General features: G+C 55.0%; 3 protein-coding genes across 6 annotated transcripts; 2 read left to right on the top strand and 1 right to left on the bottom strand.

Annotated features, from left to right (window-relative positions):
* The first annotated feature begins 581 nt into the window (after positions 1-581).
* ABHD14A (abhydrolase domain containing 14A) lies at positions 582-6,099 on the top strand. Its single transcript, XM_020874236.2, has 5 exons — positions 582-694; positions 2,593-2,810; positions 2,977-3,092; positions 4,551-4,786; positions 4,999-6,099. The coding sequence occupies exons 2-5, from the start codon at positions 2,611-2,613 to the stop codon at positions 5,179-5,181; spliced, it is 735 nt and encodes a 244-aa protein (XP_020729895.1). The 5' UTR covers positions 582-694; positions 2,593-2,610; the 3' UTR covers positions 5,182-6,099.
* ACY1 (aminoacylase 1) lies at positions 4,720-12,359 on the top strand. Of its 4 annotated transcripts, none has more exons than XM_070455997.1 (15): positions 4,720-4,786; positions 7,920-8,035; positions 8,861-8,925; positions 9,017-9,121; positions 9,453-9,547; positions 9,806-9,882; positions 9,972-10,061; positions 10,162-10,218; positions 10,565-10,638; positions 10,724-10,773; positions 10,895-11,039; positions 11,122-11,190; positions 11,769-11,848; positions 11,965-12,025; positions 12,109-12,359. In XM_070455997.1, exons 2-15 carry the CDS (start codon positions 7,942-7,944, stop codon positions 12,271-12,273), a joined length of 1,227 nt encoding a protein of 408 aa, XP_070312098.1. In that variant the 5' UTR covers positions 4,720-4,786; positions 7,920-7,941; the 3' UTR covers positions 12,274-12,359. The 4 variants fall into 4 exon arrangements, with proteins under 4 accessions (XP_070312098.1, XP_020729891.1, XP_070312097.1 ...); XM_020874232.2 differs by lacking the exon at positions 4,720-4,786 and adding an exon at positions 6,951-7,016; XM_070455996.1 differs by lacking the exon at positions 4,720-4,786 and adding an exon at positions 7,214-7,312.
* Positions 12,360-13,025: 666 nt separating this feature from the next.
* On the bottom strand, positions 13,026-15,300 carry RPL29 (ribosomal protein L29). The gene is made up of 4 exons (XM_020874217.2): positions 15,231-15,300; positions 14,796-14,840; positions 14,432-14,496; positions 13,026-13,506 (listed from the first exon to the last, which is right to left on the bottom strand). Exons 2-4 carry the CDS (start codon positions 14,830-14,832, stop codon positions 13,150-13,152), a joined length of 459 nt encoding a protein of 152 aa, XP_020729876.1. The 5' UTR covers positions 14,833-14,840; positions 15,231-15,300; the 3' UTR covers positions 13,026-13,149.
* Between the last annotated feature and the right edge of the window lie 19 nt (positions 15,301-15,319).

Raw genomic sequence — 15,319 nt, 5'->3', positions numbered from 1 at the left:
GTTCCTCCCATCCTCCCTGTTCCAGGCCTGGCCACACAGGCTAGGGACAGATCAGATGTTGGTCACATGTCACTAACCAGGATAGATGACTTATAGAGACATGAAGGAGCCTAGAGGCCACCAGGGCTCTGGCTGAGAGCATGCATATGTGTGTGTGTGTGTGTGTGTGTGTGTGTGTGTGTGTATTTGCAGGGGTCAGGGAAGTGGCTGACCAGAGACCTGGGGCTGCTTCAAAACAATATTAATATCTGGCAGTTACACAGCGAAGCTTCCATGCCAGACAGCAGGTCCTTAAGACAACCCTCTGCGGTGGTGACAACCCTTTGTGGGCCTAAAGACAACCCTTATCCTTCACCCTGCCATACAGACCAGAGACTAAGGGTGGAGACACGCTGGTGGGAGGAAGTCGGGTGACTTCTCTTTATGCCCCAGCTCTCAGGCCGAAAAACAGCCTAGCAAATCTGGACAGTGGGAAGTGGAGCCGGGCCTCTGTGCTTTGGGGTGCCCCCCCGCACCCAGGCGCGGGACTGAGACCGCGGACTGCGCAAGCGCACCGAGGCTCTCCGCCACCTAGTGACCGCAGCGGCTCGCAGAGTGGTGGAAGCAGCGCCAACGTCGCGGCGCTGTTGGACCCTGGTTGCATCCGAGCAGAGCCCGCCCAACAGTGGCGGGTGCAGTTATCCCGGTTGGCCCGGTAAGTGTCCCCGGGGAGTGAGGCCAGCAGGTTGCCCGGAGCGGGCCGTTCTTGCCCCGCCCCTTGCCCCGGAGCCCTGGGGCAGAGTCCCACCGCCCGAGGGGCCGCGCTGGGGGAGCCAGTTTGCTTGTTTGTGTTCCGTTGTCACTTGTGCACCCGCTAAGTTGTTGGCAGTGTGTTCTTGGGGGTTTGGGTGTGTGTGTGTGTGTGTGTGTGTGTGTGTGTGTGTGTGATGTGTGTCTGTTTTTCTGTGCCTGCGCTGGGGGGCAGTATGTCAGTCTCTGCCCGCTTGTGTCTGTTTATGTCTACTGTGTGTGTTTCTGTGTGCTGTGTGGCTTGAAGGGTGTATATCTACCTGTATGTATGTGTATTTCTCAGGGTCTGTGTTTGGGTAGGTGTCTGCCTGTACCTCAGAGTACATGTTTTTGTGTATATGTGTAGTTTTAAGATTGTGTGTATGACTGTGTGCTTGAGATACAAGGGTCTGCATATGATTTTAAAAGCGTGTGTGTGTGTGTGTGTGTGTGTCTACCTGTGTGTCTGCCTTCCTGATAACTGATGTATGTGTGATTTTGAGGGTGTATTTCAAGGTATCGATTGTACACAGGCCCATGCATGTGCAAGGAGGCTGTGTGTCCATGCAGGGACTAGCTTGTACAAAGGAAAAGTGTTTGGGGACGTGAGTTTGTGTGCATGTCTGTACACCTGTGTGTCATTTTGAAACGTATACCAGGGACCTCACGTGGGTACAGTGCCTCCTCTCCGCCTCTTCCATCTCTGTAGCATACTGTTGTCTAGTGCTCCAGCTGCCTGGGTTGCCATAGCAATGGCTGCAGTCCCATTCCTCCCTACCTGGAGAGGTGCCCCAGTGCCCCAGGCCCATCACAGGAGAGGTTCAGCATGGATACTCTGCTTGGTGGGAACCTAGGCTGGTGTGTTGGATGCTTGCATCCGAGGCTGGTGGTAGGCAGAAAGAAGAGAGGAGCGTATTCTTCCTCCACGCAGCTCCTGACTCTGCTCCAGAGGGGCTGCCAGTGCCCCGTCACCACCTGACCTTGGCGACTGGGGCTGGGGGCTTGGGAAACATCCCCCAAATTTCTGGGAGAGGTGGGTGGGGTCCAAGGCGATTCCCCAGCTCAGATCTAGGGCCAGTGCCCAGCAGGCACTCAGATAAAGACATGTTCACTGGAATCCAGGAACAAGGATCCTTGACCTAAAACATGATGATGGGCTAGCCCTTGGTCAGGCCCCCTGTATTATTGAAATCTCACAGAAGGCTTTTTGCAAACATGCCCTTAGTGGGACATTGCTTTACCCTTTGATGTCTTTCACCTTTGATGACCGTCACCACTCCAACCACTAGTTCATCCATCACTTCCCAGCCCCAGTTTCCTTCTTGGTAAAATTAGTGTGGCCTGGTTGTTGGGAGCCTGGCCCTGGGCTCAAGTGTCAGTTCTGCTACTTGCTACACTGCACATCAGGCAAGAGAATCTACCTCTCTGAGCTTCAGTTTGCTCATTTATAAGAAACCTACAATCGTATCTGTTCCCTAGCATTCTTGTGTGGATTCATGAGTCATTACATGTGTAGGGCCTAGCACAGGGCTTGGCTGTCATAAGTACTTAATGAGTGGAAGTGGGTTTAGTTGGCACAGGATGGTGGTGGCCACTGATGCCAGGGGGACATCTCAGATGCTCCTCACACGTATGGGGTATCTGAGCCCTTGCCCTGGCATGTGGAGTACTTGGGTGTGAACCCTCAGACACTTGCCCAGGGCAGAGGAAAGGGCAACAGCTGAGCCTTTCCTCTGCTGGGAACCCCCGGGTGGGATTTGAGGGGGTTTTGTGGGAGCTCAGCTCTACGCTCTACCCTCTTCTCCACCTCCTCTTCTCCTCCAGACTGTGGTACAGACCTCCATGAGCCGGTCCCAGGTTGCCCTGCTGGGCCTGGGCCTGGGCCTGCTGTTCATGCTGCTGCTATATGTGGGGCTGCCAGGACCCCCTGAGCAGACCTCCTGGCTCTGGGGAGACTCCAATGTCACGATCCTGGCTGGTCTCACCCCTGGCAGCTCCCCCATTTTTTACCGTGAGGTGCTCCCATCCCACCGGGCCCACAGGTAGGTGCTTACCCTAGGGTGTAGTAGAAGGACTAGGCCCAAGGAGAGTCCCCGTGTGGGACCCCCCCCCCAGCTCAACTCAAAGTGCTCAGGGCCTGGGAGGGCGGTGGGAGAAGCCTTGGAAGAAAGAACCCCCAGGACACACACACTCCCCGTGTGCCCACAGGGTGGATGTGGTGCTGCTCCATGGAAAGGCCTTTAGCTCCCGGACGTGGGAGCAGCTGGGCACGCTGAAGCTGCTGGCGCAGAGGGGCTACCGGGCCGTGGCCCTTGACCTTCCAGGTGAGCCCCTGCCCCTGGGTCCAGGGAGGTCACATGCAGCAGGGACAAAGGGACAGCATGCCAGACGGTAGAACTGGAGGGCTGGGAAAGCCCTAAGCTGTGGCTGGGGCTCATCTGGACCCCAGGGTCTAGACAGGCAGTGGCAAGTCACAACACAAAGGGGCAACACGAAAAGCTCTGTGTTTTTATTTTCTACCTTGAAAACTACAGTGTGGATTGTTGGATGTCACAGAGCGCTTAGAAACATGACCTTACCAAAAAAGAAAAAAACATGACCTGCCTCACAGAAGATCACATGGGGAGATATCACTGCTCTTTTTATGATAAACTAGGTAGCTTTATGTCTTTTTCAGCTATACAAATGATTTTTTGCTGTTATTCTTGTCATTAAAAAATCAACCAAGAGTGACCCCTCTCAGAGACCCATGCCATTTCTCTCTCGCTGTCACTTCTCTAAGCAGTTTGAGGGTGCCAGATCCTCTCTGGGTGCTTTTATACCTAGAGACACAGGGTTATGTGGTGGGGGTTGTAAACATGACTGGTGTCCTGCCTGCTTAGCGAATCTCTCTGCAACCTGGTTTTCTTCCCCTCGGCCGTGTCTCATGGGTCATGTCAGGCACTGTGACCCTCCCTTACCCTAATGTGTGCCGTTGGAGGGATGAGCAGGTTTCGTTTGGCCACTCCTCTAACGGTGGCTGTGTAGGCTGGTTTCAGTATCAGTCAAAATGCTCAAGTAAGGAAGCTGAAGCATCTTTGGGCATGCCTCTTCTTTTCTTCTTCTTTTTTTCATTGCTTATTTTATTTTTTGACCACGCCACACAGCATGTGGGATCTTAGTTCCTTACCCAGGGATGGAATCTATGCCCCCTGCATTGGAAACACATGAGTGTTAAGCACTGGACCACCAGGGAGGCCCCTGAACATGCTCCTTTGAGCATATGGGCAATAATTTCTGTAGGGTAGCCATCAGGGACAATTGATTTGTCAGAGGACACACATTTAAAATTTCTTGACAAATATTATCTTACCCTCCAAAAATGCTATATGGATTTACTTTCCAATCAGTCATGCATGAAAGTATCCATTTTCCCTCATCTTCCCTAACACTGTGTATTATCACATTTTTTTTTTTAGTTTGACTCTGCTGGGTCTTAGTTGTGGCACATGGGATCTCGTTCTCTGACCAGGGATTGAACCCAGGCCCCTTACACTGGGAGCATAGGGTCTTAGCCACTGGACCACCAGGGAGGTCTGTATCAATCTTTAGTTTTGCCAATATGATGAATGAAAGATGGTTTTCTTAACAGCCCTATCACCTTACAAAAACATAACTTCTGGGGATTTGGGAGTAGCAGATGTTATGCGCCACGGGTCCCCATCTCTTTGACCACTATGGTGAGCAGGAAGTCCTGTCCACCTTCCCAGCCTCCCTCAGCTGGTGCCTTCTGCTGTTCCCAGGTTTTGGGAACTCGGCACCTTCAAAGGAGGCAAGCACAGAGGTAGGGCGGGCAGAGCTGTTGGAGCGAGTGCTGCAGGACCTAAATGTGCAGAACGCCGTGTTGGTGAGCCCTTCACTGAGTGGCCGCTATGCCCTGCCCTTCCTGATGCGAGGCCACCACCAGCTGCGTGGATTCGTGCCCATTGCACCTGCCTCCACCCAGAACTACACCCAGGAACAATTCCAGGCTGTGAAGGTACTGGGAGGAGGGTCCCTGAAAGTCCTGGCTTCCTGTCCCTGGTTTGGGTCATGGGGGGAAAACACATAGGTTGTACTTGGAGGACACATGGCCTCATCCTTGATCTGGATGGAAGAGATGGGGTGTATCAGGAAGATATCCTAAGGAGGTGGCTTGAGGGTCAGTCCCCCTCAGGCCCCAGGATCATGGCCCCTTGCCTTGCCCTGCAGACCCCGACTCTCATCCTGTATGGGGAGCTGGACCGCACCCTGGCTCGGGAGTCACTGCGGCAGCTCCGCCATCTGCCCAACCACTCCACGGTGAAGTTGCGCAATGCAGGCCACGCCTGCTACCTCCACAAGCCACAAGACTTCCACCTCGAACTCCTTGCTTTCCTTGACCATCTACTGTGAGCTCACCCACTGTCCAGGCCCCTGGCCTGGCTTGAACTTGGAGGGTCTGGACCAGTCCCCACCAGGGCAGCAGGCCCTGTGATTAGAGGGCAGAGGCCAGAGGGCTAGACCCAGTCGGGACCTTTCATTTTATCTCAGAGGCACAATTAAAAAAAAAACAAAAAAGCAGTTTTGTCATACCTGGGGAGTGACAGGTCCTGTTTGCTGGCATTGCTGCAGGTGGGGTGAGAGTTGGAGCCAAGTGTGGGACTGCTCGGGATTGAGAGCTGGAGGGACTGCTCCAGCAGCCTGAAAAGGCTAAGGACATAGGCTACTTACTAGATGGCTGCTGAGTGGCTAGTCTGTGACTCAGTTTCCTCATCAGTAAAATGGGCATGATGTAACACCTAGTTTAGAAACTGGTTTTAGGATTGAATGAGTCTGGGTAAGCAGAGCACTTGGCCACACAGGGCTGGCATGTGGGACTGTCATTGAGAGGGGTCATTACTCCTGCTAAATGATCACTGGGATTGATGGGAAATCCAGGGTCTGGTGGCTGAGATGAGTGAATCAGGATGTAGGTTCCATGGCCAAAAGGGGCAGGATGTGTAGAGGAGGGGATGGGGAATGTGGTTTATCTTGTAGCATAGTATTGGGGAGGGGGAAGTTTCCCCCTCTCCCCATCTTGAGTTCTTGGTTGGACTAACAATAAAACTGACACAGAACAGATTAACAGGAGAAAAAGAAATTTTAGTTGTGTGCAAGGTCTCATAGAAATGAGACCTAAGAAGTGACCAAAGCAGGCAGCTTTCATACTTTTTAGACAAAGAATACATTTGTGAGGACTTGACAAAAACATATTTTGGATGCTCAATTAGTAATGACTCTATTAATAAACTTGGGGCTTGGGGGTAGTAAATTAAAAGAAGTAACAAAGTTTGTTTATAGAGGCTTATTGGCCAGCATTCCCTATCTCTGGAGATAAGGGTGTCCTATCTCCAGATCCAAGGAATGTACCTTTCACAGAGATTTCTTTCCTGCTTTCAGGGAGACAGAAAGGAGGGTTAGAATGTCTCTCCTGCATTGGATATTTCTTAAGTGACTTTAATTCAAAATAATCAACATGCCAACAATAGCATTGCTGGTGAACCAGCAAGCCTGCTTGTGTCTGGGAATATATGGGTCAGCAACTGAACTTAAACCCCAGGAGGGTTGGATGGACCTTAGCCTACCTTCCTAGCCTGCTTCCCCTGTGCCCAGAGGTTGAAGTCTTCAACCCCACCCCTCTGCAAGCTGAGTCACCCTCTGGAACTGGCTGAGTACAGAGGACAGCCGGGCACACAAATGGGCAGCTACAACTGTGTGCAGCCTGTGGGTGGCCAGTGGGACACCTGTGCCTCTTTTATCGTCCTTCTTCGGTGGCTGCAGAAGAGCCAAGGAAGCTGGCACAGGATCAGCAAAGAACGTGCCACACGGATGCATCTGTGCAGTTTCCTACCTCTCCCTCTGTCTACAGCGTCACGATTACATCCTCTCAGCGTGCCATCCTCTGTCACATCCACCATCTCACATTCACATGGTCATACACAGTCACCCACTGACACACAGCTTTGCCCACACAGCGGCGCGATCACACAGGCACTCATCCGTTCACTTATCCTCCGTGCCTGGCACGCCGTCCGTCTGCCCTGTGCCCTGCCAGAACAGGATCCTGAGGGTACCTGGACCAGCCTCCTGGCGCTCACAGATTGTTAACCAGTAAACCTCTCCACACAGGGAGCGCTGAGGCCGTCCCTAAGGAGTTGAAGCGTGACGAGGGGAGAAGTAGAGACTCGCGGGAGCGGGTGGCAGAGCAGGTGGGGACCAGCTCCAGCAGGACTTAGCGGGACTGAACCCTGAGAGCGAGGGGGCGCCCAAGCGGGCAGTTGCGACATTTCCAGCCGGTGCCCGCCCCCTTCTTTTCTCGCCCAATCGGGAGGCTGCAGGAGGTGGGGCCGGCTACCCAGAACCAAGGGCGGGGCCCGGGGCGAGCCCTGCTGGGCGGGACTGGGCCTGCGGGGGCGGGGTCAGCCCGGAGCTCGCCTCCGGGTGCCGGGCGGAGCTGGTGGCGGAGGCAGCTGTCCCGGGGCGGGATTCTGATCCCCAGCCTCAGGTAACTGGTGGAGGCTGCAACCACTGGCGGGCGGGGACGCCCTCTCCTACTGGGCCTTAGAGTCTGGAATGGCCCTGATTCGCATTCTTCGGTTCCGCCCTGCGAGGTCTGGCCACGTGGTGGGCGGACCTGGGCAGTTTTGATCCTGAGACCTCACAGAACCCCGAGTCCAGCCCAGAGTTCAGGGCGGACGCCAGGCGGCGAGCGCGGGCAAAGACCAGCCGAGAGCGAGGTGGGGGGCCTTGGAGAGGGGTAGCGGGATCTGGAGCTCCCTGAAGTGAAATCCAGGCAATGGGGAAATTTCTTTTCGAGAAGGGCGGCGGGAGTCAACGTGTGGGTTCAAACGTGGCTCAGTTACTTTCTAGCTGTCTCTGAGCCTCTTTTTGCTTTTCCTCTGTAACGTGTACATTCAGAGGCACGAACTTCATGGGGCTCCTTGGGGGATTAAACAAGGAACTGTGTTGAAAGTGGCCAGCACAGTGCCTGAAACAGAATGGGGGCTCTGTAACGGGGGACGTCCGGGGAGCCGCCCTGGGGAGGGGCGCGTGCAGATGGAGTCCACTTGCCCCAGGTGCGGGGAGTAGGCAGCCACTCGCTTTCCCCCCAGCTCACCACGGCAGGGCCGCACCATGGCCAGCGAAGGTAGCGAGGGCGAGCACCCATCCGTGACGCTCTTCCGTCAGTACCTGCGCATCCGCACCCTCCAGCCCGAGCCCGACTATGGTGAGAACGCGGCGGTTTCAGGACCTGTGGTGGGGCTTCAGGGACGGGGACTATGCTCTAAACCCAGGCAGCAACCTCTGTCACCCAGCTGAGCCTAATCTGCTGCCTCAGATGGCTCCGCCACTGCTCTAAGTCGTTCCCTGGGTCAACAGACTTCTCAGCAGCCCCTCCAGGCTGTGCTGCTCCGAAAGTTACAACCGGCGTTTAGATAAGGAACATCTTCCCCCTCACTGCCCAGGACTTGCGGTTGGGGGGGGGAAGCAGAGGCTCCTGGAAGTCTTCTGGGGTTGAACAAAGGCCACAGCCCTTAAGGAATCAGGCTTGGTGCCAGAGAACTGTGTACGTAGGTCCAGTTCAAATCCCAGCTGGTGAGCCTTGTGTCTCTGAGTCAGTTTCCCAGATTAAAGAAAAAAAAAATTATGCATTTAACTGTGCCAGATCTTACTTGCCATGTGTGGGAGCTTTCACTGCAGCGTGTGGGGATCTAGTTCCCCCTACCAGGGATGGAACCTGTGCCCCCTGCATTGGGAGCCCAGAGTCTTAACCACTGGACCACCAGGGAAGTCCCAGTTTTCTCATCTTTAAGGAGGGTAACAATGACACTTGCTTCTCACTCTGGACTTCCCACCTGGCCTTCCACAAAGGATCACTGGCCAAAAAACATCTTTGGGGACTGAGATGCAAAGGTCTCTTATGGATGAGGAATTGTGTGGAGGCAGGTGTCTGCTCCCCTCTCTGGATGTCCCCCGCATCTCTGCCTGGGCCCATGGGAGGTGAGGATGGGTGGGGAGGCAGAAGTAGCAGCCAGGCTCTCTGTGTCCCCAGGGGCAGCTGTGGCCTTCTTTGAGGAGAGAGCCCTCCAGCTGGGCCTGGGCTGTCAGAAAGTGGAGGTGAGCGTGCGGCGCTGCGTGGGAAGGGGGAGGTGGGCCTGAAGCAGCTTCTCGCCCTGCACTGACTACCCCTCCTCCTGGCCCTCTCTAGGTGGCACCTGGCCGTGTAGTGACCGTGTTAACCTGGCCAGGCACCAACCCCAGACTCTCCTCCGTGTTGCTCAACTCCCATACGGATGTGGTTCCTGTCTTCCAGGTGTCTTGGGGGTGTGGGGGTGTGGGAACACAGTGTCCCAGAATGGAACAACCCTTGTGGACAAAGTACAGACCTGCCCATTCAACTGCAGAGAGACCACAGTGCTGGTCCTGGCAGACTTGACCTCACAGAGCTTTACTCCACTCCGGCAACCTCTGCCCAGTAGCCATTCCATGCCAGGGTGGGTTGGGGATGCTGGTGGTGGAGGTGGGAGGCAGAGATGAGGGATGACGGCTGTCAGCAGCCCTCTTCAGGGCAGGACCACAGTTGAGCAAGGTAGGTTAATGACTACATTTGGGGCTTGGGTCCTTCTTCCTGCCACTGCCCCCAGGAATATTGGAGTCATGATCCCTTTGAGGCCTTCAAGGATGCAGACGGCTACATCTATGGCAGGGGTGCCCAGGACATGAAGTGTGTCAGCATCCAGTGAGTGTCCTTCATTCCCAGTTTCCTCACAGGACCCAGGCATGATCGGAGAACCTCAAGGCCAAGGAACATCTTGACTCCTTACCTTGGGTGGGAATTCCTGCTATGACCATTGCCTGGATGGGGAGATGGGGACAGAGACTTGCTGGAGTCACCTGCTAGGCTGTGGCAGAGCAGGGCCCAAGGCTCCAGCCTGCCTGCTCAAGCATCTGATGGGTCCCCCCAGCACCCAGCTTACACCCTCTCCCTGCCCCTCAGATACCTGGAAGCTGTGAAGAGGCTGAAGGCTGAAGGCCACCATTTCCCCAGAACCATCCACTTGACTTTTGTGCCAGGTAGGAGTGGCTGGTGGGGGGCACTTTCAGAGGCAGGGAGAGCCTGTTGGGGGTACCCACCCTATCTCACATTCCTACTGCCTTTACAGATGAAGAGATTGGGGGTCACCAAGGCATGGAGCTGTTTGTGAAGCGGCCTGAGTTCCAGGCCCTGAGGGCTGGCTTCGCCCTGGATGAGGGTGAGGAGAGTGGCAGGCCACTGAGCAGCCAGCCGAGGGTACGGAGGTTACTGGTGAAGGCTGGGCCACTCCACCCTCTGAACCGCCTTTTCCTCCCCAGGCCTGGCCAACCCCACTGATGCCTTCACTGTCTTTTACAGTGAGCGGAGCCCCTGGTGTGAGTACGCACTTGGAGTGTGGGGATCACCGTGCAGATGGGCGGCTGGGCCAGCAGGGACAGGGGTCTGTCTGCCCAGGGCTCCCCAGCACGTTGGGGCCTGAGTAGGCCTTGAACCCAGGGCCTCTGCCTCCCAGCCCCTTCCTACCCTGGCGTCTCTTTCCTGAGCTTGAGTGGAGGTCCTAACTGTGGGCAGAAACCAGCTCTACCCTGTGCATTTTGAGGGGGACAGAGCCCTGCCTGAGGAGTTTGGATGGAGGGGGAAGGCCATGGGCCCATCTCGGGGCTGGTTGCTTTTCCACCCTGTCCCTTTCTGAGGCCACCCCCTTCCTCCTGCCGCTACCAGGGGTGCGGGTCACCAGCACCGGGAGGCCGGGTCACGGCTCGCGATTCATCGAGGACACGGCAGCAGAGAAGCTGGTGTGTGGCCCCCGGGGAGGGGGTGTGGGAGTTCCCGAGGCTCTGTCCTGGGGCCCCTGTTACATGTCACCTCACACTCCCCTAGCACAAGGTCGTGAGCTCCATCCTGGCTTTTCGGGAGAAGGAGAGGCAGAGGTGAGGCAGACGGAAAGGGCACGGGGCTCTGGGAGGTCCTGCAAGGGAGGAGGTAGGGTTGAGCCACCTTTTTATCTGTTCCTCCTCCTTGCTGCTGGCTGCCCCTGCCCCCTCACCACAGGCTGCAATCAGACCCTCAACTGAAGGAGGGGGCTGTGACCTCCGTGAACCTGACTATCCTAGAAGGTGGTGTGGCTTTTAACGTGGTACCTGCCACCATGAGTGCCAGCTTTGACTTCCGCGTGGCCCCGGATGTGGACCTTAAGGTGCCACCTCCACCTGGGTTTGGAGGAGGGAGCCTGGGTCCTCAGCCCAGTCCTCGGGGTCAGCTCACCTCCCTTCTCGTAGGCTTTCGAGGGGCAGCTGCAGGACTGGTGCCAGGCAGCTGGCGAGGGGGTCACCTTCGAGTTTGTTCAGGTATGGACGGGGGCGCCTACGATGGGGGAGTCATAGGAGCTGGGGAGACTGGGTTTGCTGCGTGGGTCACTATACACTTGGTGTGTGTGTATACATCCTGACATTTCTTTAGCTGTGAGACATGTTTTATTAACCAGCAAGCATTAGTTGTAGAGGCTACTGTTGGGTGCTGGGGAACACTGGGGAGTGGAATTAAACAAGAATTTTTGCCCTCAATTCTTACAGCATGAAGAGAGGAATAGGCATGAATCAAATATGAACACATGAGATCCAGGAAAGGGTGGGACCTTATACTGTGTGGACTTGTAATTGGAGTCTTTGACCAGACTGAGGTCTGGGACTACCTTCTTGAGCAAGGGGCACTTGGGCTAGGATCCGAGGACGGATGGGAAGTGGAGGACAGAGGTCCCTGGCCTGTGGCCTTTGAAGGACTGAAAAAGGGCCTGTTGCTGGACTGGCCAGCTGGATGTCTGGGTAGGTGGGTGGGGGTGTGTCCTGTGTCAGGCACAGCCTACTCTATGAAGAATAGGGCAAGATGTCCAGACTCTGTCCTGATCCTGCCATCCTTCTCCCCACAGAAGTGGTCAGAGCCCCAAGTGACACCTACTGATGACTCAGACCCTTGGTGGGCAGCATTTAGCAGGGCCTGCAAAGACATGTGAGCACGCTGGCCAGCCCTCCTCTCCCCTTCCCCTCTCTTCCATCTTCCTTCAATCCTTCCCTTGCCCTCCCTGCTTCCACATTCACCAGAACATTCACATTCACCCTCTGCAGGAACCTCACTCTGGAGCCAGAGATCTTCCCCGCTGCCACGGACAGTCGCTATCTTCGTGCGGTGAGCCGCTCACAAAAGGGTGGGCAGTGGATTGGTTCCTGGGTGCTGGCCTTCCCGCTGATAGCTCCCCTCGTTCCCTGCAGGTAGGGGTCCCGGCTCTGGGCTTCTCACCCATGAACCGCACGCCCGTCCTGCTCCACGACCACAATGAACGGCTGCATGAGGCCGTGTTCCTCCGGGGGGTCGACATATACACTCGGCTGCTGCCTGCCCTGGCCAGTGTGCCAGTCCTGCCCAGTGAAAGCTGAGCCCCGCGCAGTCCAACCTCCACCCTGGACCACTGCCAAGGAGCTCTCTTCCCTCCTGCCCTACAATAAAGTCTCTGTGAACTGGGGCCACTTCCGAAGTACTAACAGCAAGGATGTCTATGGAGCAGGGTTTCAAAGATAACAACTACTTCAGAGATGAGGGACCATACACCATATGCCGTACCTGTTGCCCTGGTATATCAGTAACTCCTTTTGAGCCTCCCAATGCCCCAAGTGACCACCATACTCAAAAGCCAGTCTTGAGGATCTAGTGTGACTATGCCCTTCACTGGCTGCTCTGAGGACTAAGACAGCAGGCTAAACAGCTGATCCGGGGGCAGAAGAAGACAGCAAAGTCATACAAGTTAAGGTAGTGCCACCAGTGCTTGGCCTCCTGGGAGCCCATTCACCTCAGAGTAGTGAATGCTGCCCAAGCCTGCTAGGAACCTGGAAATCCTCAGGCCAGAGTGCAGAATTCCCCTTTCTTCTGGGTAAGCTTGAAGACCTGACAAAAGTGTTTGGGTTTTTTCTCTTTTCTCACCATCCTGCCCAGTCCAGCAACCTGTGTGTCCCAGTATCCCAGAGACACCCACCCACTCACTTACTAGGTCCCATTCTTGCACTTCAAGGCCGTATTTCCCCGACTCACACACAGTACCACTCCAGGAAGGCTAAAACTCTACTCCCACACAAAACACTGGTACCTACACAACCCACACCCTAGTTCCAGCCCTGGGATCATAGACACAGGCTGACCAACAGATCCTGTCTCAGATTTATTTGTACAAATAGCACAGGAGGACACCAGCCCCACACAGACAGCAGCCCAGGGGGTCACACCAGTCCTTCTGTCCTCACACCGGCAGATGAAGGTCTCTACTCCGTAGCTTTGGTGGGGGCCTGGGCACCCTTGGCAGCTGGAGCTGCAGCTGCAGGTGGCTTGGCCTTGGTTGGAGCCTTGGCCTGGGACTTTGGCCGGCAGAACCTGAGACCCTTGGCGATGCGAGCACGAGCACGTTTCCCGAGCTTGGGGTGAGCAATGTAGGCAAGTCGGCTGAGCTTGCGGCTGCCGCCTGTTGGCATCTTGGGCTTGACCTCCTTGGGCTTGACGAGGGCCTTGACAGCCTCAGCACGTGCACTCATGGCCTTGGCATTGTTGGCCTGCATCTTCTTCAGGCCCTTCTTGTTGTGCTTCTTGGCAAAGCGCATGTTCCTCAGGAACTTGGGATCTACCTGGTAGACAAGAAAAATACAAGTAGCTTTAAGTGCAACATGTAAAAGCCAAGTCAACCTTGGTCCCCCCTCTCTATAGCAGCATCTTGGAGACTCTCAGGCCTATTGGGAGTCGAGACAGCATCAAGTCAACCTTAAATGCAGAAATAACCTGAGCCTTAGAAACTTATCTGCAGAAAAACATGTACCACCACCCCAAAAGTCAGTAATGCCACCCTGCTAATTCTTTACACAGAACACATTTTCAGAGCTACATGCCCAGAGCCCAGTAGAGTTCAAATGCAGGCGCAGAAGGAAAGAAGAAATTCCTACAGCAGGATTTTGGTTGAGTCTTCCCCAAAACCCCCCTCAAGGACACCCCACCCCCTCCTCCTTAAAAAATGTCAAATACCAAGGTTGGTACAACAGACTCACAGCAAACAAGGCGTAAGAGACTAACGGAGGGAAGAGGGGGAGGGGGAGGGACCAATGGTACAGGGGAGAAGCAAAGTGGGGAGAAGGCACAGTTCTGCTCAGACTCCACGGCATCAGCCTTCCTGGCTAATCATTAGAGAACTCCCTAGCACAGGAAGGGAAGCTGCCCACCCTCCCAGCCTAGCACTGGATCAGATCAAGTCATATGGATGGTCAAAGTGGAATGTAGCTCACAAGGTACCAGGTACACACAGGCAAGGCCATCCTTTCCCTTGAAAGGCTCTAAGTGACCAAGGTAGATGATCAGACCGCCCTCAGGTAGCAGGTTAACACCTGACCAGGAGATTACACCCTAGGCCGATAAAGGCCAAGTAAAACTTTCTTACGGGCCTGGCAGGGCTTGAAGTCCAAGTAAAACGAAGGACAGTTAAGCACAAGAATGAATGAAAGACCCTGTCTGTGCAACTGGAGCCAAACAGACACACTCATGTGATTCGGTGCACACACTCACCCCCTTAAGAGATTCATATCGTTGTGATCGGGGTTTCTTGATGCCGTTTCTATGCCATTTTCGGGCTGCGGGAAAGGAAAGGAATTAGACCAAAGTAAGAGATTTCCTCTAATATGACAACCATCACAGCTGGCAAGCCGGAGAGAACCATAACTTCCCATTACTTAATATTTGTTTAAGAAACCCTTTATCACTGAATGCAAATGGGTATCTGGAGGCTTGTAAATGTAAACTCCAAAGGTAATGCTGAAAGTAACATCAGCCCCATGTGCACAGTAGAAAATGTGCCTTCTTTCCCTGGCCACTATCCCTAATCCTTGCTTGGGCCTGGGGCATTAGATGAAGGCTGGGCCAGGGAACTTACACTGGTTGTGCGTGGTGTGGTTCTTGGACTTGGCCATGTCTGCACCTGGAGAACGAGAGTGGAGATCAGAGCTGGGGGCTCGCCAGACTGGGTCTACCTTTTCGCCCTGATCTAGAAGATTGTGCAGCCAGAATGAGGCTGCAGCACAGACGCATGTGCCTCGATTCACTCTGCACGACCCGACGCCAGTCTCCCCCTTCCAAACTTAGGTAAGTGTACCTTGAAACCATCCCCCAGCCCCAAGATTGCGCTCTCCCCCTAAATCTGATTTTCCCCACTCCCATCCACCCGGTAAAAACCCATGAGCACCGCCCCCGCCCCGCGGCCTCCGCTCCCCACAGCCAGGGGCCGGTCTCCCAGTCCTCGCCAGGCCTCGCGCCCCGCAGCCATCCAGGAGTCACGGATGGCTTCGGATACGGCGCGACTAACACTTACCAAGGCCCGCAGATGCCGAAGCGCGTGGGACCGGAAGAGAAAGAGGAAAGCCGCGGTGCAGCACGGGAAATAGGCTCGTCGCAGCAGGA

This window comes from Odocoileus virginianus, chromosome 26 (genome assembly GCF_023699985.2).
Source record: "Odocoileus virginianus isolate 20LAN1187 ecotype Illinois chromosome 26, Ovbor_1.2, whole genome shotgun sequence".
NCBI lineage: Eukaryota > Metazoa > Chordata > Mammalia > Artiodactyla > Cervidae > Odocoileus > Odocoileus virginianus.
This window is presented reverse-complemented; position numbering and strand designations above follow the sequence as displayed.